Source organism: Dipodomys merriami, unplaced genomic scaffold (assembly GCF_024711535.1).
Source record: "Dipodomys merriami isolate MVZ:Mamm:240054 unplaced genomic scaffold, mDipMer1.0.p SCAF_19, whole genome shotgun sequence".
Taxonomy (NCBI): domain Eukaryota; kingdom Metazoa; phylum Chordata; class Mammalia; order Rodentia; family Heteromyidae; genus Dipodomys; species Dipodomys merriami.
Window position 1 is genome coordinate 10714734 of NW_027203270.1, and position 26813 is coordinate 10741546.

Consider the following 26813-nt stretch of genomic DNA (forward strand, 5'->3'; position numbering starts at 1 on the left):
AAAAAATTTTTTTTTGGGGGGGGGGTCCGGTCGTGGGGCCTGAACTCTGGGGCTGGGTGCTGTCCCTCAGCTCTTCAGTTCAAGGCTAGTGCTCTACCACTTGAGCCACAGCACCACTTCCGGCTTTTTGCTTATGTGGGGCTGAGGAATCGAACCTAGGGCCTCATGCATGCAAGGCAAGCGCTCTACCTCTGAGCCACCTTCCCAGCTCCTGTAGCTCAAATATTAGAGCATTAGCCTTGAACAAAAAGCTGCTTAGGGATAGCACCCAGGCTCAGAGTTCAAGCCTCAGGACTGGCAAAAATAAATAATTTAAAAAAAAAACAGGTCTCCTTTTCACTCAACTTTCTTGCTCTTCCCAGGCCCTACCAATTGACTGAAGCCTCTGGTCCATTTAATGGTGGAAATTCGAAAGGGATACACTTAGTTTTTAGTGTAAATTTTCTGTAGCTATGTGTTGTCTTCCTCCTGTGAAGTTTTTTCTTTTCCTGTGTATGTGTGTTCATGTGTACATGGACTAATGGGGCGTACACTTGTATTGTCTTTTACCTTTTTCACACAAGGCTAATGCTCTACCACTTCAGCCACAGCTTTACTTCCAGCTTTTGAGTGATTAATCGGAAATAAGAAACTTCTGCTGGGCTGCATTCAAATCACATTTCTCAGACCTCAACTTTCTGAGTAGCTACAATTTTATCTATCTGTCTGTCTATCTATCTATCTATCTTTTTTATTTACCGGTCATTGGCCTGAACTCTGAGCCTGGGCGCTGCCCCTCAGGCTCTTCAGCTCAAGGCTAGTGCTCTACCACTTGAGCCACAGCGCCACTTCCGGCTTTTTTTTTTTTTTTGCTTATGTGTGCTGAGGAATGGAACCCAGGGCCTCAAACATGCAAGGTAAGCGCTTTACCACTGAGCCACCTTCCCAGCCCCAGTAGCTACAATTTTAGATATGAGCCACTACAACCCAGTTTTTGTTATGCATGTGAAATGTCGAGTTGTTTGGAACTCAGTCTATACACATGCAGAGCATTCATATAGACTAGTTACATCTGTTTTTTTTTTTTTTTTTTGGTCGGTCGTGGGGCTTGAACTCTGGGCCTGGGCGCTGTCCCTCAGCTCTTCAGCTCAAAGCGAGCGCTCTACCACTTGAGCTACAGCGCCACTTCTGGTTTTCTGGTGGTTTTATTGGAGATAGGAGTCTCACGGTCTCTCCTGCCCGGGCTGGCTTTGAACCGCGATCCTCAGATCTCAGCCTCCTGAGTAGCTAGGATTACAGGCGTGAGCCACCAGCGCCCAGCGGTTACATCTGTTTTAAAGTAGCTCTGGAAGCTTGTCAAGTAATGAAAAATGGCCTAGAATACCAAAATATTTCAGGGAAAAAAAAATCCCAAAACTCTGAACACTGGCAGCCTTGAGATGAAGTTGAAGGAAGAACAAATCAATAAGGCTGGGCACTGGTGGCTCATGCCTGTAATCCTAGCTAGTTAGAAGGCCGAGATCTGAGGATATTGGTTCAAAGGCAGCCTGGTCAGGATAGCTTGTAAGACTCTTATCTCCAATTAACTACAAGAAAGGAAGAAAGAAGGTAGGCAGGCAGGCAAACAGGCAGGGAAAGAAGAGTGGAGAGGAGAGGGGAGGGAGGGAGGGAGGGAAGGGGAAGGAAAGGAGCAAGGGATGAAGGGAAGGAGGAAGAGGAGCTGTGGCTCAAGTGGCTCAAGTGGCTGAGTGATAGCCTTGAGCAAAAAAGCTCAGTTTAGTCCCCAAGCTCAAACCCCAAGATTCACACCAAAGGAAAGAAAATAAAGATACTTAGAGAACTCCACGATTTACAATTGAGGAGATAGTGTAGAATGTCATTAACTAAGTTAAAGTTACAAGAGATTAGATATGGATCCATTCAGTGCTGAATTTTAAGAGTGCCTGCCAAAACCAGGAGAATGTAATCCTAATTAGCAGGCTGTGATGTTTAGATTATAGTTCAAAGCCAACACAAGCCAGAAAGTCCCTAAGAATCTTAATTCCAATTAACTACCCCAAAAAGCCAGAAGTACAACTTTGTCTCAAGTGGCAGAGTGCTAGCTTTGAGCAGAAAAGTTCAGGGACAGCACTCAGACCTTAAAAGTGCCTCCTAGTTCCCAAAGGAGTACAGGGTCTTAAGGATACAGATACTATCTTGGCCTTAAAGTCATTATCCTTCATCTGGCTTTTTTTTTATTGTGAAAATGCTCTAGAGGGGTTACAATTACATGGGCAAGGTAATGAGTACATTTCTTATCAGGCATTGTTGCCTTCTCCTTTGTTTCCCCTTCCCATCCCCGCCCCCTTATCTGGCTTTTTAATGTCTAATCACAGCCAGCTTTGAACCATACATAATGTCCTTTAGTGATCTGATTAAAGATTAAGAACAAAATAACTATACCCATCCTAGAGAAATCAATAGAAAGTGAATTTAGACACATCAGTTACATGGGTTTTTGTTTTGTGTGTATGTGTGTGTGCTGCTAGTACTTGGTGCTTGAACTCAGCCCCTAGATGCTGTGCCTTAGCTTTTCAGTCAAGGTTAGTACTCTACCACTTGAGCCACCGATTCAGTTCATTTTTTGATGGATAACTGGAGATGTCTCAATGGACTTTCACATCTGGGCTGGCCTTGAACTTCAATCCTCAGATCCCAGACTCCTGACTGCCTAGGATTATAGCTGTGAGCCATATTGCCCAGCTTCACAAAGGTTTCTGAGCAGAAGAATCAGGAGAAATTGTCAGAAACATTGAAACATGGAGCTGGGAAGGTGGCTCAGTGGTAGAGCGCTTGCCTTGCATGCCTGAGGCCCTGGGTTCAATTCCTCAGCACCACATAAGCAAAAAGAAAAAAGCTGGAAGTGGTGCTGTGGCTCAAGTGGTAGAGCGCTAGCCTTGAGCTGAAGAGCTAAGGGACAGCCTCCAGGCCCAGAGTTCAAGCCCCAGGACTGGACCCCCCCCCAAAAAAAAATTGAAACATTACTATCTGGAAAGATTCCAAGGAAGGGCTGGGAAGGTGGCTCAGTGGTAGAGTGCTTGCCTTGCATGCATGAGGCCCTGGGTTCGATTCCCAAGCACCACATAAGCAAAAAGAAAAAAGCCGGAAGTGGTGCTATGGCTCAAGTGGTAGAGTGCTAGCTTTGAGCTGAAGAGCTGAGGGACAGTGCCCAGGCCCAGTGTTCAGGCCCCATGACCCGACCAAAAAAAAAAAAAAAAAAAAGATTCCAAGGAAAACAAGTTCTAAAGTATAGAGAACATCTAAAAGATATTTATGTGGATTTTCATGAACAAGGCTGTTGTAAAAAGCAGTCAGGCTTAAGATTTCTGAATCCTCCCACAACAAGAGAATAGTGGCAAGATTTTGTATGTGGTGATGATGTCTTTGAGTGCTAACTCAAGATTTAAGGGATCAAGGGTTGGGAAGGTGGCTCAGTGGTAGGCCCTGGGTTTGATTCCTTATCACCACATAAGCAGAAAAAGCTGGAAGTGGGGCTGAGGCTCAAATGGTAGAGTGGTAGTCTACTACAGCTGAAGAGCTGAGGGACAGCACCCAGGCCGACCTCCGGTCCCACGACCAACCAAAAAAAAAAAATTTAAGGGATAAAAACTAGAGCATTGTTAATGCTGATTAAACAGTATCTAGGGCTGGGAATGTGGCTTTTTGGTTGCCTATCATGTTGAAACCCTTGTTTGATTCCTCAGTACCACATAAATAGAAAAGGCCAGAAGTTAGCACAGTGGCTCAAGTGGTAGAGTGCTAGACTTAAGCACTTGGGGACAGTGCCCAGGCCCTGAATTCAAGCCCCAGGACACACACACACATACACACACACAAAATCTACAAGTAATCTGTATTTCTGACATAGTATTAAATTCCACTCTCAATCCCACTTCACTCATTGAAACTTTATTAGCATTTACTATGCAAAATGAGTTTGTGCCAGTCCAAGGACCTAGCTCAGGGACCCTAAGCCTTTTTGCTCAAGGATAGCATTCCACCACAGCTCCGCTTAATTTTGGTCATTACTTTAAAGTAAGCTGAGCCTAATGGATTTTTTTTTTTTTTTTTGCTGGCCCTGGGGCTTGAACTCAGGGCCTGGGCACTGTCCTTAAGCCTATCTGTGCTCTATCACTTGAGCCAGAGCACCACTTCTGGCATTTCCTGCTTATGTGGTACTAAGGAAATGAACCTAGGGCTTCATGCTTACTAGGCAAGCACTCTACCACTAAGCCACATTCCCAGCCCCTCTAATGGAATTTTTTTTTTGTGTGCCTAGTTTGGTAATCCTCAGATCTCAGCCTCCCAAGGAACTAGTGCCCAGATCACACACTGTTCAAGTTCCTTTTGCTCAAGGTTAGCGCTTTACCACTTGAGCCACAGTGCCACTTCCAGCTTTTATTGTCACAGACTTCCCTGCTCAGGCTGATTTCAACTGTGATCCTCAAATCTTAGCCTCCTGAGTAGCTAGAACTACAAGTGTGAGTCACTGGTGCCCTGCTTTCATTGGGTCTTCTATGCATGCTTACATATATGTATTTTCTCACTCACTCGGGCCTGGATACATAAAACCATACTGGAGAATATAAAACAAAGGTTACAACGAACTTTTTTACCCTTTGGGATTGGTACTGGGGCTTTAAGACTCTCCAGGCTCACTATCCTCAGATCTCGGCCTTCTGAATAGGTACAGGTCTGAGCCACCAGCGCCTGAATAGGATCATGAACTGAGGCAGACAGATCCTAGATGTCTTATCTCCAGTTAACCACTGAAAATCAGAAATGGCACTGTGGGTGAAGATGGTAAACCGTGTTAGCCTTCAGCAAGAGAGCTCAGGATCAGTAACCAGGCCCAGATCACCTGCCCCTCCAACCCCCCCCAATTAAAACAAAAAATAACACACACACACACACACACACACACACACACACACCCCACAACACAAAAACTTCTTGCAAAGATTGGTGGCTTCTCAATTCCAAGGCCCTTTCTGGGTTATCTACACCTAACAGTAGCTACTAGGTGTAACAGGCATATATTTCCTATATCTGCATTTACTAAACCTTTAGGTTTTCCGTAACTGTGTGGTCTTATAACATCAGTAGCTTGATAAAAGTTATTCTAAATCTATTAGTTTGTTCAGGAGCATGTGTAAACTTAGTTGGAGAATACTTCTAAAGTGCCAGGATAGTCTACTACTTTTACGCATAATTTTTGTGTCACAAACTTGGAAGAACTTATTCATTTGAAGAATAACTTGTTCAAAAATCTCATGACTAGTATATGGTAGAGAAAAGCATGTGTTTGATAGCAAATTTTATGCTCTAAGTCACTATGACTCAATGATCTAGCAAACTTCTATTTGTACATTATCACACAAAACATTATTAACACTGCCTATACTTTCTTCTCCTTATAGGCATTATACATTTTTAAAATAACTGCTTTCTGGTTACCAGGGCACCAAAAAAAACTTTATAATCCACTTTTTTTTTTTTTGGTCAGTTATGGGGTGTGAACTCTGGTACTGGGCGCTGTCCCTGAGCTCTTCAACTCAAGGCTAGCACTCTACCACTTGAACCACAGGACCACTTCGGTTTTCTGAGGGTTATTTGGAGATTAGTTTCTTTGACTTTCTTGCCCGGGCTGGCTTTGATCTGCAACCCTCAGATCTCAGCCTCCTGAGTAGCTAGGACTGCAGGTATACATCACAAGTGCCCGGCTAATCAATATAAGCTGTTCTGGACACAAAACAAACTCAGACAAGTATCATAAATAGTAATTCAAAGATTTTATTGACTTTTGAGATGGAAGGTACTGAAAGGCTTGTTAATGATAAATCCCACTATTTCCTAATACTGCAGAAGCAAAAAACAATTTATGAAAATAAACTAAAATTCACTAGAAAAGCACCATTCTTAAAACAGTAGCTTGGACTAGCAAATATTCCCAGACTTCAAAAATAAAGTAAGCTTAAATGTACTTTAAGTATTAAAACATAATATAGCTACAGGCAGATAGACAATTCTCCACAAATCCTAACAGTAGAAAAAAAGTTGGAACTTGAATATGTACTGTGAGCCATTTCAATTTATCCACATAGCCTTCCAACTATTTAATCAGATGACAAAACACAAAAATGTTCTTATTAAAACTATTCAGAATCTGTGTATAATTTTTATGCTAATAAACATAATCATGTAATTCCTAATAATTAGCCATGCTATCACTTAAACATACTGTTCCTTGTATGCTTCATTCAGGTCCTTAAAAATCATATTGCTCAAGAGATATGGCTCTTCATTTCATTTCAGTACACCTGAAGATTGGAGTAAAGCCTGGAAATTAAGAGATAAAAGCCTCCCCCTTTATAATCCAATTATCAAAATAATACAAGACTAGATTCCTATTTCTCAGAATAAGTCATTCCTGTTGTAGCAGTTAAACACTTCATTTAAAATTTTTTGGCTGGTTCCAGGGCATGAACTCAGTCCTGGGTACTTAATGCTAGCACTCTACCATTCAAACAACAGCTCTATTTCCAGCTTTTTGGTAGTTAATTAGAGATATGACTCTTGTGCTTGTGGACTTTCCTGCCTGGGTTGACTTTGAACCCCAATCCAGAGCTCAGCCTCCTGAGTAGCTAGGATTATAGGCAGGAGTCACCAGCCCACGGTTGTCTATTCTGTTTTGATTAGTGATGGAAAGAAAACAAAAGACAAGTAAATCAAAAGTCATTACTGAGTATTCTAAAAGGTCTTTTAAGTGATTCTTCTTGATATTAACAGCCATTTATTTCTACCCTGAAACAGTGTAAAATATATATACATATACAAAAACATTAGTACTTAAATATACAAAAAAGCAGACAAATGTGTAAAGTACACTGCAGTTTAATCATTATGCACACATATTTGTAACAATGTTAACACATCAAACTGAAAGGGAATTCAAAAATTCTTTTAAACAGTATCTTAAAATTGTAAATTTGACAATTTACTCTTATCACTACCACATGCATTTAAAAGTACATACTTACCAATTTTCATTTTCTGCTTAGCCCTGCTAGGAAAGGACACAGGTTCCTTAGAAATTGACTTCACTTTAAATTTCAATGCAAATGAGAAGACCCTTAACATGTATTTGGGATATGGATAAAAAATAAATCCCTTTTTACTTACAATTAAACAAGGCATAAGTACACATAGGGGGATATATTAAAAAAAAACAATCAGTATACAAAGTATCAGAAATCAGTACTTTTTTTGGTTGGTAACAGGGTTTGAACTCAACTCAGGGTCTGTGTACTGTACTGTCCCAAGGCTCTACCACTTAGAACCACAGTGTACCACTTCCAGTTTCCCAGTGGTTAATTGGAAATAAGTCTCAGTCTTTCCTGCCCAGGTTGGCTTTGAACCTCAATCCTGAGATCTCAGTTAGGATTGCAGGCATGAGCCATCAGCACCTGGCAGAAATCAGTAATTAGGGCAATTTAAAAATAGCACTTGCGTGTGCATGTGCGTGTGTGTATCATGGGGCCTGAACTCTGGGCCAGGGCACTGTCCCTCAGCTCTTCAGCTCAAGGCTAGCAATCTACCACTTGAGCCACAGCACCACTTCCAGTTTTTTCTGCTTATATGGTGCTGAAGAATGGAACCCAGGGCCTCATGCATGTAAGGCAAGCACTCTACCACTGAGCCACCTTCCCAGCCCCAATTCTGATTTTATACCTATGCAATGTAGGAACCAAAAACATCTTGCACCCAAGCTCCACTTACAGCACTTTTAGTGGTTAATTGGGAGATAGGAGTTATCATGGACTTTCCTACCCAAGCTAGCTTACAACCTCAGATCTCAGCCTCCTGAGTAGCTAGGATTACAGATATGACCCCTAATGCCTGGCCAAACATTTTAGCTTATAAAAACAATGTTTCAACGTTAGATTTACTTTTCAGTAAAACTTCCAGTTTCATCAAAAGAAATGACTTGTTTTAATGTCTACAAGAAAGGTCACACCAAAGTAAATCCATAGTTGTACAGAAATGTCTGCTGGTAACCATCTTAATATTTTGAAAGTGTAACATGAAGAAATTCAGACTGTTTGCTTTTGGCTGGTGTACCCTTTCAATTATTTTTAAAAGTAAAACTGTGACATAAAAGTATAAATGTGTACTCACCAGAAATGCAGCTATTAGAGATTGTTTGGTAAAGGCAATAAAAGTTAAGCCCTATGGCAATTTTGAAAAAGTGGTATTTCACATGTATTTTTATTATCACTTGATAATCCAGGATTTGAAATTTTCATAGAACACACGACTTCCAGACTAAAATAAAGATGATCTACATTCATGATGGATCAGTGATTACACTTAAGGTAAATGGGAGGAAGCCGTACATTCCAGTGTCAATGCTACAAATTAGAAGATGGTCCAGGATTGCTCAAATTAAGTTTCATTCTGTTTTCAGTTAACATTAACAAAAAAACACAGTATTTAAAAGTTACAAATTGTTTTTCAAGAATGGTCTGAATAATGAACTGAACTCTGCTAAAATGAAAAATAGTAAAAATGTTAACACATCTGTCACATCCCCATTGCCCATTAAGATTATAATTAGAAAACTGGCTAGGTTTCCCTTTTTTTGTGCTGGGTCTCAGGCCTGGGCACTATCCCTGAGCTTTTTTTTGCTCAAAGTTAGTGCTCTACCACTTGAGCCACAGATCTATTTCCACCTATCCTAGTTCTTAAATGGAGATAAAGAATATCATGGGCTTTCTTGCCCAAGCTGGCTTCAAACTACAATCCTCAGATGTCAGCCTCCTCAGTAGCTAGAATGACAGGTTTGAGTGAGCTACTGGCACTTGGCTTTTCTTTTTCTTAACAGGGTCTTACTATATAACCAAGGTTGGCCTTGAACCTGTGGATCCTACTTGCCTCTGCTTCCACAGTGCTGGAATACAAACATATGCTACCACACTACCACATCGGGCTCTAGCTAGGTTTCCTGATGGGCAGAGTCAGCTTTCATAATGCTTCCAGTATTAAAAAAGATAAAGAGTACTTCTGAACAAGTCTTATGTTAAAAATGAGATTTAAAAAGCAGTGAAATATTCTAGCTTGACTGTACATTACTTTTCCTTGCTAAAAAATCTGCTTCTACTTAGGATAATCCATACTGTAGATATCTGAAAGTGTAAACTTCACAAACCATTATGTGTCTTAAGGAGACCATGGACTCCATTTTATACACCAATAAGGGCAGAATAAAGGAAATGCTTCCCCTTTCATGTATAATGTATCTACTTACATTTGCTCACAACCAGATAAAGGAGCAGTAATACACCTTTATTACACCTGACATTAGCGAACCTAGAGCTACACTGGCCCAAATACTGTTTGAAAGTGTCCAATGGGTCTATTAATTATACTCACACTTAAATAACTACACAGCTTTCTTCTTTTTGTGTGGGTTATGAGTATGTTTTTGGGGAGAAAAAAAGGAACATCAAGTACTTACAGATTAAACTAACCTGTACTGGCAGGGCTGTGGGATTTTTCTTCTCTACCAGTAAGTAGCAAATGCTGAAATTCTGCTGCTAGTTAACAAAAACACAAATTGTATTAAACTGAGGAGTTCCATCCACTTTAAAAAGTCAATGTGCATTAATTTCCTCAGAGCCTGATAGTAATACATTTAAATTTTGTCCCTAAGTTTAACAGAAGTTACTTTATGTTAGCTATTAAACTTGAGTGTCAAGAGTATCTCTTAGGACACACCTCAAATTTAATAATGTATGCCAATGAGAATTGTGTTGGAAAATTTGGAAGCCTAACAGGGAGTCTATCTTACACACATAATTTTGAGAATTAAACATATAAACATATTTCCAAAGAGAACATTCTCATAAAGTGATTTCACTAACAATTTTCAAAAGAAAAGCCCCAAATTAAGTTTTATTACTCCTTCCCAAAGATTATCAGCAAGCTAAACAACTAAAAGGTGTTGGTTTAAAAAAAAATAGATTACCTGCTCAGGCTGGCTTTGAACAACAATCCCCAGACATCATCTCCTGAGTAGCTAGGATTATAGGCATGAATGACAATGCCTGGCACACTTTAGGTTCTTACATCCAATACCCAAGATTGTCTCCCTAGTAATCACTATTGGTTTGTGTGTTAAGTGGGGAAACATTATATTCTTATTTTTCTTTTTGTGGTACTAAGGTTTGAATCCAGGGCCTTGTGAAGTATGAATTCTACTACACAGCTATACCTACAGCTTCATCAAGTTAGACACCAATTTCATGGTTAACTCCTCTAACTTAACAAAAGTTGAAGACCCACAGGTTCTTTTAGAGTACTAGCTGAAAAAGGAGAGAATCAAGAGAACAAATTGTCAGTGGACTCAACTTTACCCTCACAGAGGTTCAGATAATTCCTTACCAAACACATTGTACATTAGCTGAAATTATGCCTTATCACACCATTGTAGCTTTTAAAAACAATGGGTGGAGTCCAAGGAGTCAACCATTTTGATAGCATACTCACACGTTTCTCATTAATCTCACCAAAATCAAAATACAAACTCAATCTTACATGCAACCTAAAGACCCTAACCATAGTAATTTTCCATCTAATGAGTCAGTCTTGATTTATTGGTGCTCCATTTGATTCACAAATTTGATTCCAATTAGCTTCAAAAGATTCTTCTAGGCTGTAAAATTCTACCTTATTTCTATATGAAAATAGAATAACAGATTTAATGAGAAATGCCTCAAGACTTTCAAACTATTATTTATTTATTTGTTGGTCATGGGGCTTGAACTCTGGGCCTGAACACTGTCCCTCAGCTCTTCAGCTCAAGGCTAGTACCACTTGAGCCACAGCACCACTTCTGGTTTTCTGAGTGGTTTATTGGAGATGAGTTTCATTGATTTTTCTGCCCAGGCTGGCTTTGAACCACGATCCTCAGATCTCAGCCTCCTGAGTAGCTAGGATTAAGGCGTGAGCCACTGGTGCCCAACCATTTCAGTTTATTTTTGTCAAGAGTTGACATATCCATTTCAGACTAAATATTATGCGGAGAAGGTATAATGCTTATAAAAAGCAATTTTATAATGAGCCTTACTAAAGAGCTTTCTAAAAATGTTACAGTAAGCTATTTTAACAAAAATGTCAAGAAAGAACATTTTAACAGATGGATGCTTTTTAAGGCTTAGACACTTGCAAGACTTTCTTAGAAGTATGTGCAATTGTTTGTCAATTCTTTAGACAAAAAATGGTGCTATTTTAAAATATTTATACTTCAACTTATTGGATTTATTTGAGTTATTAGGAAGCTCAAATTTGAGTCTTGCTTTCTCTACTTCCCATAATTCATACTAGGAATCAGTTGGGAAAATCTAAGAACATATTATAGTTAGGAAAACTCAACTTTAATTTTAAGATTTTAAATTTATGACTGCTCACTGTATTGTTCTTTATATACAAAGAAATGTCAGTTAACTGTTAATATAAAAACTAAAGATTGTAATATCCACAGAAAATATTAAAAAAGAATTTTAAAAAGAGGAATTAGGACATTTACTAACAAAGGCAACCTTCCTTTTGGAGGACTCTTTCACAAAGTTATAATACAAGTTTCAGTTGGAAAGGTTTTTCCAAAGAATGCTCAGCATTACCTGTGTTTTTTTTGTGGGGGGCAGGGGGAAGGAGGGGCGGAGAGGCCTTGGTTTGCAATGAGTGACTGAGCTACAGCTTCATATCTGGCTTTTCAGTCATTAAGTGGAGATAATTCTTGTGACATTCTTCCATGATCCTCAAATCTCAGCCTCCTTCCTGAGCAGCTAGGATTATGGACGTGAGCCACTCGGCTTACCTGCCTCTATTTTTTTTGGGGGGGGGGGGGGCCGTCCTGGGGCTTGAATTCAGGGCCTGGGCGCTAACCCTGAGCCTCTCTGTGCTCAAGGCTAGTGCTCTACCACTTGAGCCACAGCATCACTTCTTGCCTTGCCTCTTCACTCAACTTTAACGCTCAACCACTCAAGCCACAACTCCACTACCTGCCTTTTGTGATTAATCAGAAACAAGAGTCTCTCATACTTTCCTACCCACGCTGGCTTTAAACCTCAAACTTCAGATCTCAGTCTCCTGAGTAGCTAGGATTACAGTTGTGAGCCACTGGTGCCTGCTAAGTACCTTCTTTGAAAAACACTAAGTACCTTCTTTGAAAAACACACCTGATCTTTAGAAAATCAGGGTACATGCTTAACATTTATCCTCTAAGCGATACAACTGTTTTATGTACTCAATTACACCAGTATATCCAAAACATCTCATTCAAGTGAGTTCAATGGTTCTTTTCACTTACAAGTTTTTTGAGTGCAGGTTATGGACATCTGGAAACGTTTATATGATTTTCAAACCTTACTTAAATTTGAACTGCAGAATTCCACAGATATCATTACATAACTACCATCATCTTCAAATTATGTTACCATTAGAAAATACCCTCTCCATCTACTACTCACAAAAACCTACTTCAATTATAATGTTAAGAATTAGGTCAAGCAACTTACTAGAGATCTGAGTGTAGAGAATGGTAAGTGTAGGATAAAAGAACTAAAAAATGTTTTTTATATGTGTAGCTTTAACTTATAAAGTATTCCATTAAAATATTTTGTCATGAAAGCAACGAATCTGATAACATGAAAACCATGAAATAACCCCAAGGTTTGCTCAATCCTTTACTCAATGTTACTGTTCAGAAAAAAAATGCTATCTGGGTAGGATGGTGGCTCAAACACAAGGTGGAACAAACATAAGCCAGATTTGTGTTTTGGCCTCTTTTTCAACTATCTCATCCCTACAACAGACATCCATACATACAATATTCTCACCAAAAATAAAAGCAAATTTTAAATGGAACCAAACATGAATATTACTCGTGTGGCATAAAGCACCATTCAATGAGGCTGAAAATAAAATTCAAAATAGTCAAAATTCAGTTTAACATTAACTGACCCAACTTAGCGTCTTTAGGTGAAAATTAGTGGTCTACTCATGCTCACAGGTAGGTCCAAACCTTATCACATCACACCTGTATAGTCTACACTTCACATATTACACAAGCACACAGACACACCACCTTCCCACTCTTCACAGGGCTCTACATTAACATTTGCTCTAGTGTGGTGAGACTTAAAAATATAAAAATCAACAAGCATTTCTAGATGACTTTACAACCTTGATGTACAAATGTCTAAGTTTGGGATTAAAAATATAGATTTTTGGTATCCTGTGGCAATTACAATTAAAACTTGTCTTGAGGTTAAATCTTAGTTTGAGAAAATCAGTATTAGTTTCCTAAAACTGAGAAATTTCAAACATTCAATGCCTCCAAATAAAGAAAATCAAATTGTTGATTTACTAAGGTTCAATACAAGCTTTACTGAAGCTGTTAAATATTATTTAATAGTTATTTTTAACACCACAGTCAAACGTGAATATTAATATAGAGCCTTCTCTGCCAAAAGAATATAAAAATCCTAAGTTTAATTAAATTTAGGGGCCTTCACCAAACTTGCTGCAAGTTTGGGGACATAAATATCCAACAGCTATAAAGCTGTGAAAGCCCCTATAAGGAATAAAATAAATCCCACTTGCCTCAGACTGAACAGGGCAACACTGAGACTCAGCCTCAGCCTGTCCTATGGCAGGGCTATAGGAAGAAGAAAATTTTAATTTTAGAAAAACATTACCCAATTAAATAAAAAGACATGCATTATTTTTTTAAAATCCCAATGACCAAGCAAGCAAAAGAAAAAAACGTAGCTGTCACTACAATTGTATTCTGTGCCTGTATTTGTTTTTGTTAGGGATTCCCACCCTGTAAGTTTAATTAAACTGAGTTGAAGTTCAGTAAGTAACTCTATCAGCGGAATAGGTACTCTTCCCACATAAACTGGCAAATGTGTGAAATTACTAAAACACTATTTAAGTCAAAATACTTCTAGAAGGCACTCAAAAGTTGACTTTCATCTGCTATTTTTGTTACCATCACTAGTAACTTACAAAATAAAAACTAGTATCAGACAAAATGTTTTAAACTGTCTTGTTTTCTGAAAAGGTGATATATGAAAAGTTGTCAGGAGGAAGAGCCAAAATTGCCAGCCTTAATTAATCTTACAAGTTCCTTTAGTGCCCATTTCAAAATCTCAAATCCCGAAAGTAGTCTGTAAGGACTAACTTGAAGGGGCATAAGTAAAAAAGGCTATTTTACATAATTTTTTCTCTTGATTCATCCACAATATGGACCTCAGAAGCAGTTAGGTAAAAAGTATAATCTAGAAGCTTAATATATGCTTGGATGCATGCAAAAACAATGTTTTCAATGCACCAAAATTGGTACCCTACCTCTAAGCAATATAGCCACAAAACAAAGGAAATCATGTTAAGTGCCATGCATGTAACTATCATTTTTCAATTTCTTGCTTCAGACTTCAGAGAGGAAATCTCTTGCTTCCAAGTTAATTGTGAAATATTAGTAGTCTATGCATAAAATGCAAATAAACCTTTCTGTAATCTTTGAAACAGGTCTACCAAACCTTTACTGTTTGTTGGTAAACATTTAGGAAATTCTGAAGACATTCAGACCTCTGTTTTGAAGACCATTTCCTATTTAATCACCCTCAATTTAGTCGTGCCATTTTTACCTGGATGACTCTGAGTAAAGATTTTTCATTGGCAGTATAAAAATATATACTGCCACATCTAGTAAGTATGCACAATGCCAAACCTATTCAAATCTAGGCAAGCCTTCAGTAGAAGTAATATTATTGGGACCATGCTGCTTGCAAATAATAGCAATTGTGGATTTTTGCTCCTCAAAAGCAACACAGCAAAGCAATAATAAAAATCAATGAAACAAAATACCACATTTAAAAGTTTTTAGTCTTAAGATATTTCCATACATATAAATGTATGACTTTTAGCCATTCTGTAATGTTTTCCCCCATATTTTCCTACAAAGTTAAAGCCTATTTTCTTTTAAAGCTTCAGATTTTACATATTATTTACATATCTTCGTATATACTAACCACCTAATTAGAAATATTAACACTATATTTAGAAAATCTCCAGTTCATTTTACTGATAATTATTTGGCATATTGATACTGATTTGAGATTAATTTTTTTTCCCTAGTCCTAACACTTAACTCAGGGTGTGGACAGAATCTGAACTTTTGTGCTCAAGGATAGCAGGCTAACAGTTGAGCCACACTTCTACCTCTGGTTTTTCTGGCAGTTTATTAGAGATAAGTCTTATACTTTCCTGCCTGGTCTGGCTTGAAACTGCAATCCTTAGATCTCAGCCTCCAGAGGAACTAGGCATGAGCCATCATCTCCTGACTTAGGTTTTATTTAATCTTAAAACTACCCTGGCAAAAAACTAGAAAAGGGGCTGGGAAGTTGGCTCAGTGGTAAAGTGCTTGCCTCGCCATGCAGGAGGCCCTGGGTTGGATTCCTCAGCACCACATAAACAGAAAAGGCCGGAAGTGGCGCAATGGCTCAAGTGGTAGTGCTAGCCTTGAGCTGAAGAGCGCAGGGACAGCACCCAAGCCCAGAGATCAAGCCCCATGACTGACAAAAAAAAAAAAAAGATTAGAAAAACACTTAAAAAATAAAATAAAATCAGAGGTATTTTAAGGGACTTGCAGCACACAAAACACTGAGTAATAATCACCTCTATAGCAACAGTACCATTCAAAATTTCTAAAGATAAAAAGCTTATAAAGCTATGTAGGCTTTAAGCACAGAAAGAACCTATTAATCAAGTAAGTGATGCCAGAATCATCATAAAAAAATTACCACTATACATGTCAGCCATTAAATCATCCTAAGAGGCACATTTAAAACATATACCAATCTATTAACAGCATAAAAAGCTATTACTGCATGCACCTAAGCTTCTAGAAGTTTGCACCTGAAAAGCTTCTGAGGTCCATGCAGTACTCACTTGTCAAAAATAGTCAGAAGGAAATGAACAGGTCTGGCACTAGGCTCTAAACATCTCAGCAGGAAGAATTTAGGTTTACACTTTAATTCCTATCACATCTGATGATACCAAAGGATATGGAAAGTGACACAATATAGGCTTCAGACCCAGTACATAATGATTCACATATATCTAAATTTTTTTGGTTGTTGTTGTTAACTGAAGCATTAACATGCAGCTAAGAAACAATCTACAACTCAAGAGGACCCAATGATATATCAAAAACTGCATTGGTAACTGAATTTTATTATGTGGACATCTATTGTAGCATGCATCTGTACAAACCTTTCAGGTAGTGGTCCACAGCTGGGTTATGAATAAAAAGGCATAAATTTTTCTTTCATTTTATTACAATGAAGTTTAACAGTACAGAAAAGTCACATGACCATGGTGGGTCAAATTTCTTATACCCTGCAACATGAGGAACTCTAAATACATTAAATAGTTACACATTCAGACTTCCAATGTACAGGTACTTGGAAACAGTTACAGCCCTCACCAAGCTAGGTTGGGGACATGGAAGTCCAACAGCATCTGAAATGCTGTGAAGGCATAACTTTACAAATAGCAATGTAAGCTTACAGAACTTGCCTTTATAAAGGTGGTATGTTCCAGCGCCTTCACAATTTAACGAACCAAATTTACTATACTTCACTTCTAAAAACCTAGATGAAACATGAAAAAGAAGCCATACAGTATAAATTGCAACTTCAGGAAAAGTTCCTGCTTTATTATTCCAAATAATTTTTCCCATGTAAAATAAATGTCCAATAGTTCCTGGTATGTGGGAAGATAATGTTTGTTAAAAGTCACAATGAAGCCTTATTGACGGAAGCTTGGCTATATAAACAGCACAAGTTGAGAAAAGGTTTAATCTCCAAACCTATTAGATTGGATGAAGTAAGATCAGTAACGGCCACCTTGCGACATTACAGGAGGTCTCATTCCCATTGGAGGTCGAGGAGGCCCACCTTGATAAGGGGGTACCATTGGCGGTCCCTGCCCATACGGTGGCATAGCCCCAGGAAGGTAACCTGGCATGCCTTGATGATGACCACCATATTGACCTATAACATTTAAAGACACACACACACAAAAAAAAAAAAAAAAAAAAAAAGGTTAAGTGGTCTATGCATTGTAACTTCAAGCACAATGTATTTCACAGATATACGTAACATACATGCACAATCAGAAAATTCAGAACACACAAGAGACTTCATAAATATAACAAAAAAGGGACTAATACCATGAGGCGGCATTGGTGGTCTCATTCCTTGTTGTTGTGGGATGCCTGGCTGTGGTGGCATCATACCCCCAATTGGTCCAACTGGTGGGTTACCAATTGGGGCCTGTCCTGGCCGAGGAAGATTACGTTGATATTTAGGTAACTGTGCCCTTCTCTCTTCCTGAGAATACAAATAAAGCACAAAATAAATGATTACAGAAGCTTAATAAACATAAAAGCTCCTAAAATCTTGTAATAGTTAATTTTTTTATTTACACTTGTTACTAATTATTCCTATATCCACAAACCAGTCTAATACATAAAATCTTCATGCCTTAAAATCTCATCGGTTTTTATACTTGAAATAGGGTTAGCAACGAGGAATTATAAACTTTCAGCAAGACACAATCTTAGCTTGAGTATGTAAGCAAAACATGCATTCTAACAACTTGGGAGAGGCTGAGGGAAGCAGCTACTCAGCTCTCTCTATACATAATATATACACTAAGAACCGGTCTCAAACAAAAACTATGATTATTAAAATTTTAAATATTCACTCTAGTAAATAAACTCCTCTATATGACCTATAGGGGTATAGGGGCTCTTCAGGCTCTATTTCTTTAAGCAGTACATGAAAATTTATGTCTAACGAAATCACTTTATAACAGTAAGAATCTAACTTACAGAAGTGGCTAAAGCACAGTAACTTACGCCTGTAATTCTAGCTACTCTGGAGGCTGAGATCAGGAGGATCTTGAAGGCTAGAGAAAAACATCCTAACCACCCACCTCAATCAATAAAAATCTAGGCATGATATGAACCTGCTATCCCAGATACATGGGACACATAAAAAATAGTAAGAGACACTTGGTATTAAGAGATCTTAAGACCATTTTAAATACATTAAAAAAAAACCCTACTACTAGTGAACCATTATAAACAACTTACCAGTGATATATCCTCATCTGGATGGATCAACTTACTGGTTGCACTGGTGGTTGTAAGTGTAGCAGGCTTACTTGTTATTGAAGCTGCTGGTTTTGCTGCAGTACTATTTGTTGTACTTGTGGTTGAAGCGGTAGACTGTGTATAAGCAGGGAATGTAGGCTTTGGGGGCTCTGTAGTTGTTGCGGGAGTATTATTTAAGGGCTTGAAATCGGTACCAACAGGTCCTTGGACAGCTGCCTGAGCCTGCAAAATATAATCCTTCATCAATGAAACTTCAATACATAAAGTTGACTGTCCCAACCAGTAGATTGTTTTAAAAACAATATAGAAAAATGAAATAAAGGACTAAACTTCAAATGTAACGAAAATGAAGTTAACATATATAAATGCTCTATCAAAATTTCCTGGATGCAAATGACATTATAACAAAGGAAACATTCCCTAACTCCTTACCAAAAGTTTAATGTTCTGTATGTTCCAGATTACAGAACCATAAATTCAGCCACAAAGTATAGCACAAAAAAATAGTATATGAAGATACATATGAAGAAAATAACTACATAGTAACACAACACCTTCCAAATTACTAATGCCTAAAAGGATGTCTTGGACAATATAATTCATTTAGGAGGCTCTCTCTTTGATATGTGCCAGTACCAGTACTTGAATTCAGGGCTTTTCTGCTCATATCTAGCACTCTACAACTTGAGCCACATTTGTAGCCTGGGTTTCTGCCAGAGTCCTGAGCTCCTAAGGAGACTCCTGAGCAAGGACAAATGGGAGTGCTAGAACCTGGCTTAGTAGACTCTTAATTAGGAAGTTATCAGTAAACTTTTTATTTTTTTGCAGTACTGGGAGTTGAAGAAGTCTCAAACTTGCTATACGCATTGAATTACCAGTTGAGCTATGTTCTCAAAGCAAATGACTTGTACTTTTCATAATACAAGTATCTAAAGCATCAACTAGGTCAACTTTAGAATCAAATGCAGAGTACTAAAATTTCCTTACACAGGACATGATGCATTAAACTGAATAAACTTAAACTAGCTTAACCATGCATCAAGCTAATCACTGGCCACTATAATGCATTTACTGCTCACATGCTTTAACCCTTTAGAACCATGTATGGGGTACACTTTAGGCTTTTGTTTTTGGTTGTTAGTATGAGTTCAAATATCACCTGATTGTTGATTAACATAATCTTATTTTTAACATACTAAACAATACATATTTTTAAATAATAAAGATTTAATTTTAAAGTAGGGTCCAAAGGGTTAAGTTATAAAGCCATTTTAACAATTTTAAACTGCAACTTCCTGCGTACTTGTGCTGTGCTAGGAAACAGAGCTTTAGAAGATGCAGACAGACTTTCTGAATTGGATGAAGCTGTACTTGAGCTTGTGACAGGTGTCCCCATCTGTAGCATAAAAGAAAGGAAACAATGAAAAGTCTCCAAACAAATGGGTAAAAAATAAGCCATGTGGCAGACTTTCAGTACAGATTGCATTTTTATAAATGCAAAATTTAATGCAATCAAATGTCATTATTTAGAGGCAGACAACTAATGCATTTACAATAACAGAGAAAGTGTGAGCCTCAAAACCTTTTACAATTCAGTACCAATAAACCTACTTAACCACCATTTCTTTTCTAAAACTAGTATGTTTCACATTGTAGTATTAAAAGAATACTTTAAACTGAAGATACACTAGTGACATTTCAATTCTATTATCAATGACTTTCTACAAAAGATCAATGCCAAATTTAACATTTCAAACCAAACTTCCATCCAATCACAAAAGCATTGTCAATATGCTTAATGGTAATATATATTTGGTTTAATATATGTACTTCTCTGGCCTTGAACTCAGGGCCTGGGTCTCTCTGTCTGAGCTTTTGTGCTCAAGGCTAGTAAGCTACCACTTGAGCCACAGTTCCACTTCTGGCTTTTTGGTGGTTGAACGTAAGAGTCTCACAGATTTTTGTACACAGGCTGGCTTCAATTATGATCCTTAGATCTCAGTCTCCTGAATAGCTAGAATTACAAGCTTGAGTCACTAGTGCTCAGCTTAAAAGTAGTCATTTTAATGAAGCACCCATAAGCAGGAAAGCTTTAAAAAGTAGCATTGAATAATCTAAAAAAAATGTAAATCCTAATAATCATAAGCACATTTACTAATGCTAAATGTAATTGAAAAAAATCAAAGGTGTTGGTCATTATGTGTACATTACATGTAACAGAAGCATCTTTCAGTATATTTTGGAAAAGGTTTTAAAAGACAAGACCACTAAGGAACTAGTTTGACTAAATTAAAAGCCATTACATGATTACTCCCGAAAGAACACAGCACTATTCTACATTGGAGAAAATTCCAGGAATTATTTTGCTAGTCGTAAAGACATCTTTGGCTATAGCCTCATTCCACTTACAAGAAAGAAACAATGACATCTCAGCATTAGGTATTTAAAGTAACAGAAATCTTTCATTTATAGCTTACAACCAGGATGACATATTAACTATTCATGTATCTTCACACTTCATGACTAGACAATCAAGATATGTAAAAATGGAAAAGGATTGGCTACTTATTTAACCTGTGGTACCTCCAAAGGTTTCTTCTGTAAAGACTTTACCTAAGTATAAATGAAGTCCTTTTTAGGGATTTTACCTTACCTGTCCAGCACTGGGGAAAAGAGGCTTGGTAACTGGAGGCTGTGGAGCAGGTACTGTTGCTGTTGGTGCAGGTGGTCTATTAAGAATACCTGGTGCTGAAACAGCCTGTGCTTGAGTCATTGGAGGAATTCCAGGGCGTGGAACTGGTGGAGGCATACCTGCAACAGAAATATTGGGGGAGGGAACTCAAGTCAATGCAACATTTTTTTTGTTGGGGGGGGGGGGGCGGGTAACCCAGTCATGGGGCCTGAACTCTGTCCCTCAGCTCTGCAGCTCAAGGCTAGTGCTCTACCACTTGAGCCACAGTGCCACTTCCAGCTTTTTTCTTTTTGCTTATGTGGTGCGGAGGAATCGAACCCAGGGCCTCATGCATGCAAGGCAAACACTCTACCACTGAGCCACCTTCCCAGCAACCAATGCAACATTTAGCCAGTGACTTATGCCTGTAATCCTAGCTACCCAAGAGGCTAAGATCTGAGGATCATGGGTTAAAGCAAGCTTGGGCAGTCTGTGAGACTCCAATTAACCACCACAAAATCAAAAGTAGAACTGTGATTCAAGTGGCAGAGCAGTAGCCTTGTACAAGAGCTCAGGGACATCATCCAAGCCGAGTTCAAGCTCCAGAGGGAGGGCCCTCCCCTTCCTCCCCGCCCACTCAACAAGGATTCATTTACTGCTGAATAACTCTGTAGTTCAGGAACTTAGGCACTTGCTCCTGACTACAATCACACATCAAACTTTTCCTTTCTTTAGTAGTACTTTAGAATTTCAATGTGAAAAAATACCACTGTACCCTGAGTATGGATAAAACAGTACTAAAGCTTATAGACATTAGAAACTCAGAGGCAAAGTGCAAACAATGTTCTGAGTTCTAGCCCTAGTAACTCTTCTCCTTTCAAACAAAAAAGCTGGGCAACGATGACGATAGCCTGTAATCCCAGCTACAAGGAGGCTGAGATCAGAGGATCACAATTCAAAGCAAGCCCAGGCAGATAGTCGATGAGACTTCTCTCCAGTTAATCAACAAAAAGCTGGAAGTGGACCTGTGATTCAAGTGGTAGAGCCTAGCCTTCAGTGAAAAGGCCAGGGGACATGCTCTCCCAGGCTAAGTTCAAACCAGTACCACAACCTCCTAAAGAATTGTTTAACAAGCCAGGCGCCGGTGGCTCATGCCTGTAATCCTAGCTACTCAGGAGGCTGAGATCTGAAGATAGCAGTTCAAAGCCAGCCTGGGCAGGAAAGACCGTGCGACTCCTATCTCCAATAAACCACTAGAAAACCAGAAGTGGTGCTGTAGCTCAAGAGGTAGAGCGCTCACCTTGAGCTGAAGAGCTGAGGGACAGCACCCAGGCCCAGAGTTCAAGCCCCATGACCAACCAAAAAAAAAAAAAAAATTGTTTAACACATCATACCTGGTGGCATTCCAGGCATCAGAGGAGGTATTCCAGGTCCAGGTGGCATCATTCCACCCATTGGCATCATTCTATTAAAAAGCAAATTTCAATAAGAAATATAAATTAACAATATAGACTACAGGAAAATGTTTTGGCTATAGCCTGAAACAATAAAGACTTTTAATTCAATCTCAATATTGAAACAATCAAGCTGAAAGAACCAATCATATACTACAAACAATTCTATCAAAATAAGTCCTCTAAAACTTAGTAAAGATTCTGTTTACCATAAAATGAGGAAAATTGTCTTTCTTGACAAAACAAAGTCACTGATAATATCACTCATTATGTACAGATTTCATCTAAAATGGGATGTTTTACTGGAAAGCAAAATCTTTTGTTCCAATTGTCAAATATCCACACAATTAGAAAAACTGCACTCTATGGAGTTGTCAGAATTTTGAACAGAAAAAAAAAAAAGCTCAATGTGCTAGCCTAAGAATTTTTTGTTTTAGAAGGGCAAATACTATCAAAATTAATCAGAAGTAAACTCAAGACTCCATGATTTTTTTTCCCTTAAACTCAAGAGCTTGGACACTGTCCCTGAGCTTTTTGCTCAACGTTAGCTTTCTGCCACTTTGAGTCATACTCCACTTCTGGCTTTTTAAGAGGCTCACAGACTTTCCTGCCAGGACTGGCTTTGAACTGCAATCCTCAGATCTCAGACTCCTGAGTAGCTAGGATTACAGGCGTGAGCCACCAGGGCCTGGTCGTCTGATTCTATAGAATAGACATATAACACCAAACCATGATCTAAAAATACCTTTTTTTTTTTGGGGGGGGGGGGGCAAGGGGTGGGAATCGGTCGTGGGTCTTGTACTCTGGGCCTGGGCACTGACCCTTTGCTCTTCAGCTCAAGGCAAGCACTCTACCACTTGAGCCACAGCATCGCCACTTCCATTTTTCTGGTCGTTAATTGGAGATAAGAGTTTCTCCCCGCCTGGGCTAGCTTTGAATCTCGATCCTCAGATCTAGTAGCTAGGATTATAGGCATGAGCCACTGTCACCCAGCCATGATTTAAAAATACAACCTAAGCTTATCAAGCTTTCGGCTAGAAAAAGTTGACCTTCATGTATTAGTGTCCAATTTAAAGTTTGTCAATACCTAGAAGGGTTTTTGGTGTTGAGGACTGACATCAGGGCCTGGGGTACACTAGCCATATCCTCTTTTTTTTTTTTTTTTTTTTTTAGCCATATCCTCAACACTGAGCTACTCCCCAAAGTCCTATATCATGGGATTATCAGAAGTGTAACTTCTATATATCATTTCTAATTGAAAGAGGACTCAATTACAATCTATAATAAAGCATGATGAATTTAGTAAATTATGCTTATCAGTTTACCAAGTCTCAGTACTTTTAGCAGTTTGAGGAAGTATCAACACAATTAGAGAATAATTTTAATGGTCAGTTTCCTCAAAGATGTTTAAATTTCCCTTAAGAAACCTGTGTCAATTAACTTGAAAATTTTCTAAGTTTTAGTGAGGAAGATTAGAATATTCCTGAATTCCACTAAATAGCTATCATTAAACACACACAAAATGACATTATGATCATATACCTCCTAAATTACATTATGAATGAAATGCTTACATGTTTTCACCGCAAAATGACTGGGTGTATTTTCTCTGATGATGCAATCTGTGAAAATGTATGACAAAATCAAAATCTAACTGTGATTTTCAAAATACAGTGGGAAAGTGTATCGTATACCTCTCAAATCACAAAATCCTTAAGTAAAAGTGATAGGCACAAGTACCTCAGATTCAGTATAGTTTTCTGATTTAGAAATTAAGAGTTTGTTCTGTTCACAACTAGAAAGTGTGATGGGGCAGTTCTGAATCTCAAAAAGTCAAACCTTCAACCAATTACTTCAATTACAGCAAATGTAACAGAAGCAGATGGTTGCATAATAAACATTCTAAAACCCAAAACACTATTATTCTAAGGTAAATTTACACCTTAAATTTATTGGCTGACCCATTCTTAGGGAAGACTTTCAGAACCCATACTTTCTAGAAGCAAAAATAATGCAAATTAATGTTTAATTCATATTAAAACCCAAGTTGAGAAAGATCATTAGCCAATTAAAAATTTTCTTACCCAGGTGGCATGCCTGGCATAACTGGTGGCATTCCTGGCATCAGAGGAGGAACACCTGGCATTAATGGAGGTATGCCTACAAATAAAGAATTTCAACCAAAGAATTACAAATTAAATTACAAATTTAAGTGTTATAAGGACGAAATATTTTTTTGAAGGGTGGGGTAGTACTGGGATTGGAATTGAGCCATGTCCAATGCTCAGGAATACTTTTTTTTTTTGCAGGTCATGGGGCCTGGGCACTGTCCCTCAGCTCTTCAGTTCAAGGCTGGCACTCTACCATTTGAGCCACAGCGCTACTTCCTGCTTTTTCTGCTTACGTAGTGCTGAGGAATCAAACCCAGGGCCTCATGCATGCGAGGCAAGCACTCTACCACTGAGGCACCTTCCCAGCCCCATCAGGAAATAATTCTTCTATGGTCTATCAATAAAAACCTTAAAAAAATGTTACATTTTAAGCAACTTCTTGTGCTACCTGGCGGCATTCCTGGTGCTCCTGGAACTGGTGGCAGTCCTGGCTGCACCATTGGTGGGATATAACCTTGTTGAGGTTGAACAGGCTGTGGCTGAAAAGAAGTTGAGGCTGCAGACTCATCATCATCATATTCATCAGAATCATCTTGTTGTTTCTTTTTTTGACTCTCTGCCAAAAAATGTTTTGCACAGTATCTTAAAAAAATATTCAAAATCTATACTCTTCCAAGGTTAACAACCTTTTCGTATGTTATTTAAAGCAAGAATAAATGGCGCTGAGGAATCAAACCCAGGGCCTCATGCGTACAAGGCAAGCCCACCTTCCCAGCGCTTGTAAATTTTTTTCTATGATCTGAACAGTGTAAAGTTCAAATACGATGTCAAACACCACTACTAAACATAAGACATAAAGGAAAAACAGTACTCAATATTACAATTCTGAGCCATGCATGGTAGTATGCATCTATAATCCCAGCTACTCAGGAAGGAGATGATCTAGACTCCTTTACACCAATGGGGGAAGACTTCTAAATCTACCATCGATATTTGAAAACAGACCTATTCTCGCTAAAATTAAGCTTTATTTTACAAAAACATCACTTTACAGTATTTACCTTGTGTTTTCTGTTCAAGAAGTCGACGTCTTTCATCCATGTCTTTTTCTGGAATACCTTCCATACCATATATTTCCAACTCTATATCTGTTCTCCCAGGTATTGCATTTGGTACAGCATCTATTGTCTCTTTATGCACCTAGCATTAAAAAATGAAACTTGTATTACACAGACAAAAATCACTTTATAAAAGTGTTTTTAAGTGGCTGGGAAGGTGGCTCAGTGGTAGAGCGCTTGCCTTGCATGCCTGAGGCCCTGGGTTTGATTCCTCAGCACCACATAAGCAAAAAGAAAAAAGCCAGAAGTGGTGCTGTAGCTCAAGTGGTAGAGCACTAGCCTTGAGCTGAAGAGCTGAGGGACAGCACCCAGGCCCAGAGTTCAGGCCCCACAACTGGACCCCCCCCAAAAGTGTTTTTAATCCCCCCCCAAAAAAAGTGTTTTTAAGTAATTTTAGGCCTGGGAGTATGGCTTTAGAAATAAGAACATCAGCCTCACAAGCTTGAGGCTAAAAGCAGGCAAAAGAACAAAACTTAATACTTCTTGGTTTCTCCTCAAGTACTTCAAGCTTTCACTGTTATAATGCAACCTCAGTCAACTTACCTCAATCACCAGTATGACTCAAGTTCTTTGAAACATTTCACTGGCTTATAGGGTATGCCTCTCAGTTTTCCTCTCAGTGTCCTTGGATGGTTTTTTACAAATCTTACCATTGAAGTGGTAAGAATGAAGTGAAGGCTAGGAATGGCTTATGGCAGAGCACACTTACATCCACTTTTCTATCCACTGCATAACAAGGAATATACTCCCATGTACATGTATTACCAGAACTTAAAACATTTTCAGAACTTAGAATAGCTGTTCTAGCACGTGCATGTGTTTGTGTGTGCATGTACAAGCATGCTGGTCCTGGGGTTTTAACTCAGGGCTTGGGCACTGTAACTGAACAAGTTTTCCCAAGGCTAGTTTGTGATCCACTTGAGCCACAGCTCCAGTTGTCTTTTTGAGGTAACAGTCTTCTGAACTTTCCTGTCAGGATTGGCTTCAAACCACAACTGATAGACCTGTCTTCAGAGTAGCTAGGGCTACTGGTATGAGCCTTAGGAGCCCAACCAAAGCAACCATTTTTATACTTTATTCTCCTCCTTCATTCATTGTGCTTTCTTAAAATCAATACAAAACCCATTTTTGTTGGTCCTAGGGCTTGATTCAGGGCCTGAATATTGTTCCTCAGCTGCTTTTTCTACCACT

The 26813-nt window shown here is 38.6% G+C and overlaps 1 protein-coding gene across 7 annotated transcripts in view; it reads right to left on the reverse strand.

Moving 5' to 3' along the window:
- Positions 1–5795: 5795 nt before the first annotated feature.
- Positions 5796–26813, reverse strand: part of Znf207 (zinc finger protein 207) — a 31375-nt gene continuing 10357 nt past the window's right edge. Inside the window, exons 3-14 of one of the 7 annotated variants that reach the window (XR_011373052.1) lie at positions 25566–25704; positions 24953–25120; positions 24478–24553; positions 23968–24015; positions 22334–22404; positions 20922–21079; positions 19572–19664; positions 18248–18490; positions 17321–17480; positions 16666–17141; positions 13684–13738; positions 5796–9611 (exon numbers count right to left, since the gene is read on the reverse strand). Coding sequence is in view for 4 of the 7 variants with exons in the window: in XM_070027224.1 (XP_069883325.1) it covers positions 16981–17141; positions 17321–17480; positions 18248–18490; positions 19572–19664; positions 20922–21079; positions 22334–22404; positions 23968–24015; positions 24478–24553; positions 24953–25120; positions 25566–25704 (1317 nt within the window). In the remaining 3 variants the exon portion in view is untranslated. Of the gene's footprint in view, positions 13739–16665; positions 17142–17320; positions 17481–18247; positions 18491–19571; positions 19665–20921; positions 21080–22333; positions 22405–23967; positions 24016–24477; positions 24554–24952; positions 25121–25565; positions 25705–26813 lie in introns of those variants that run through there. The other 6 variants (XR_011373051.1, XR_011373050.1, XM_070027224.1 and 3 more) reach the window with 6 other exon arrangements.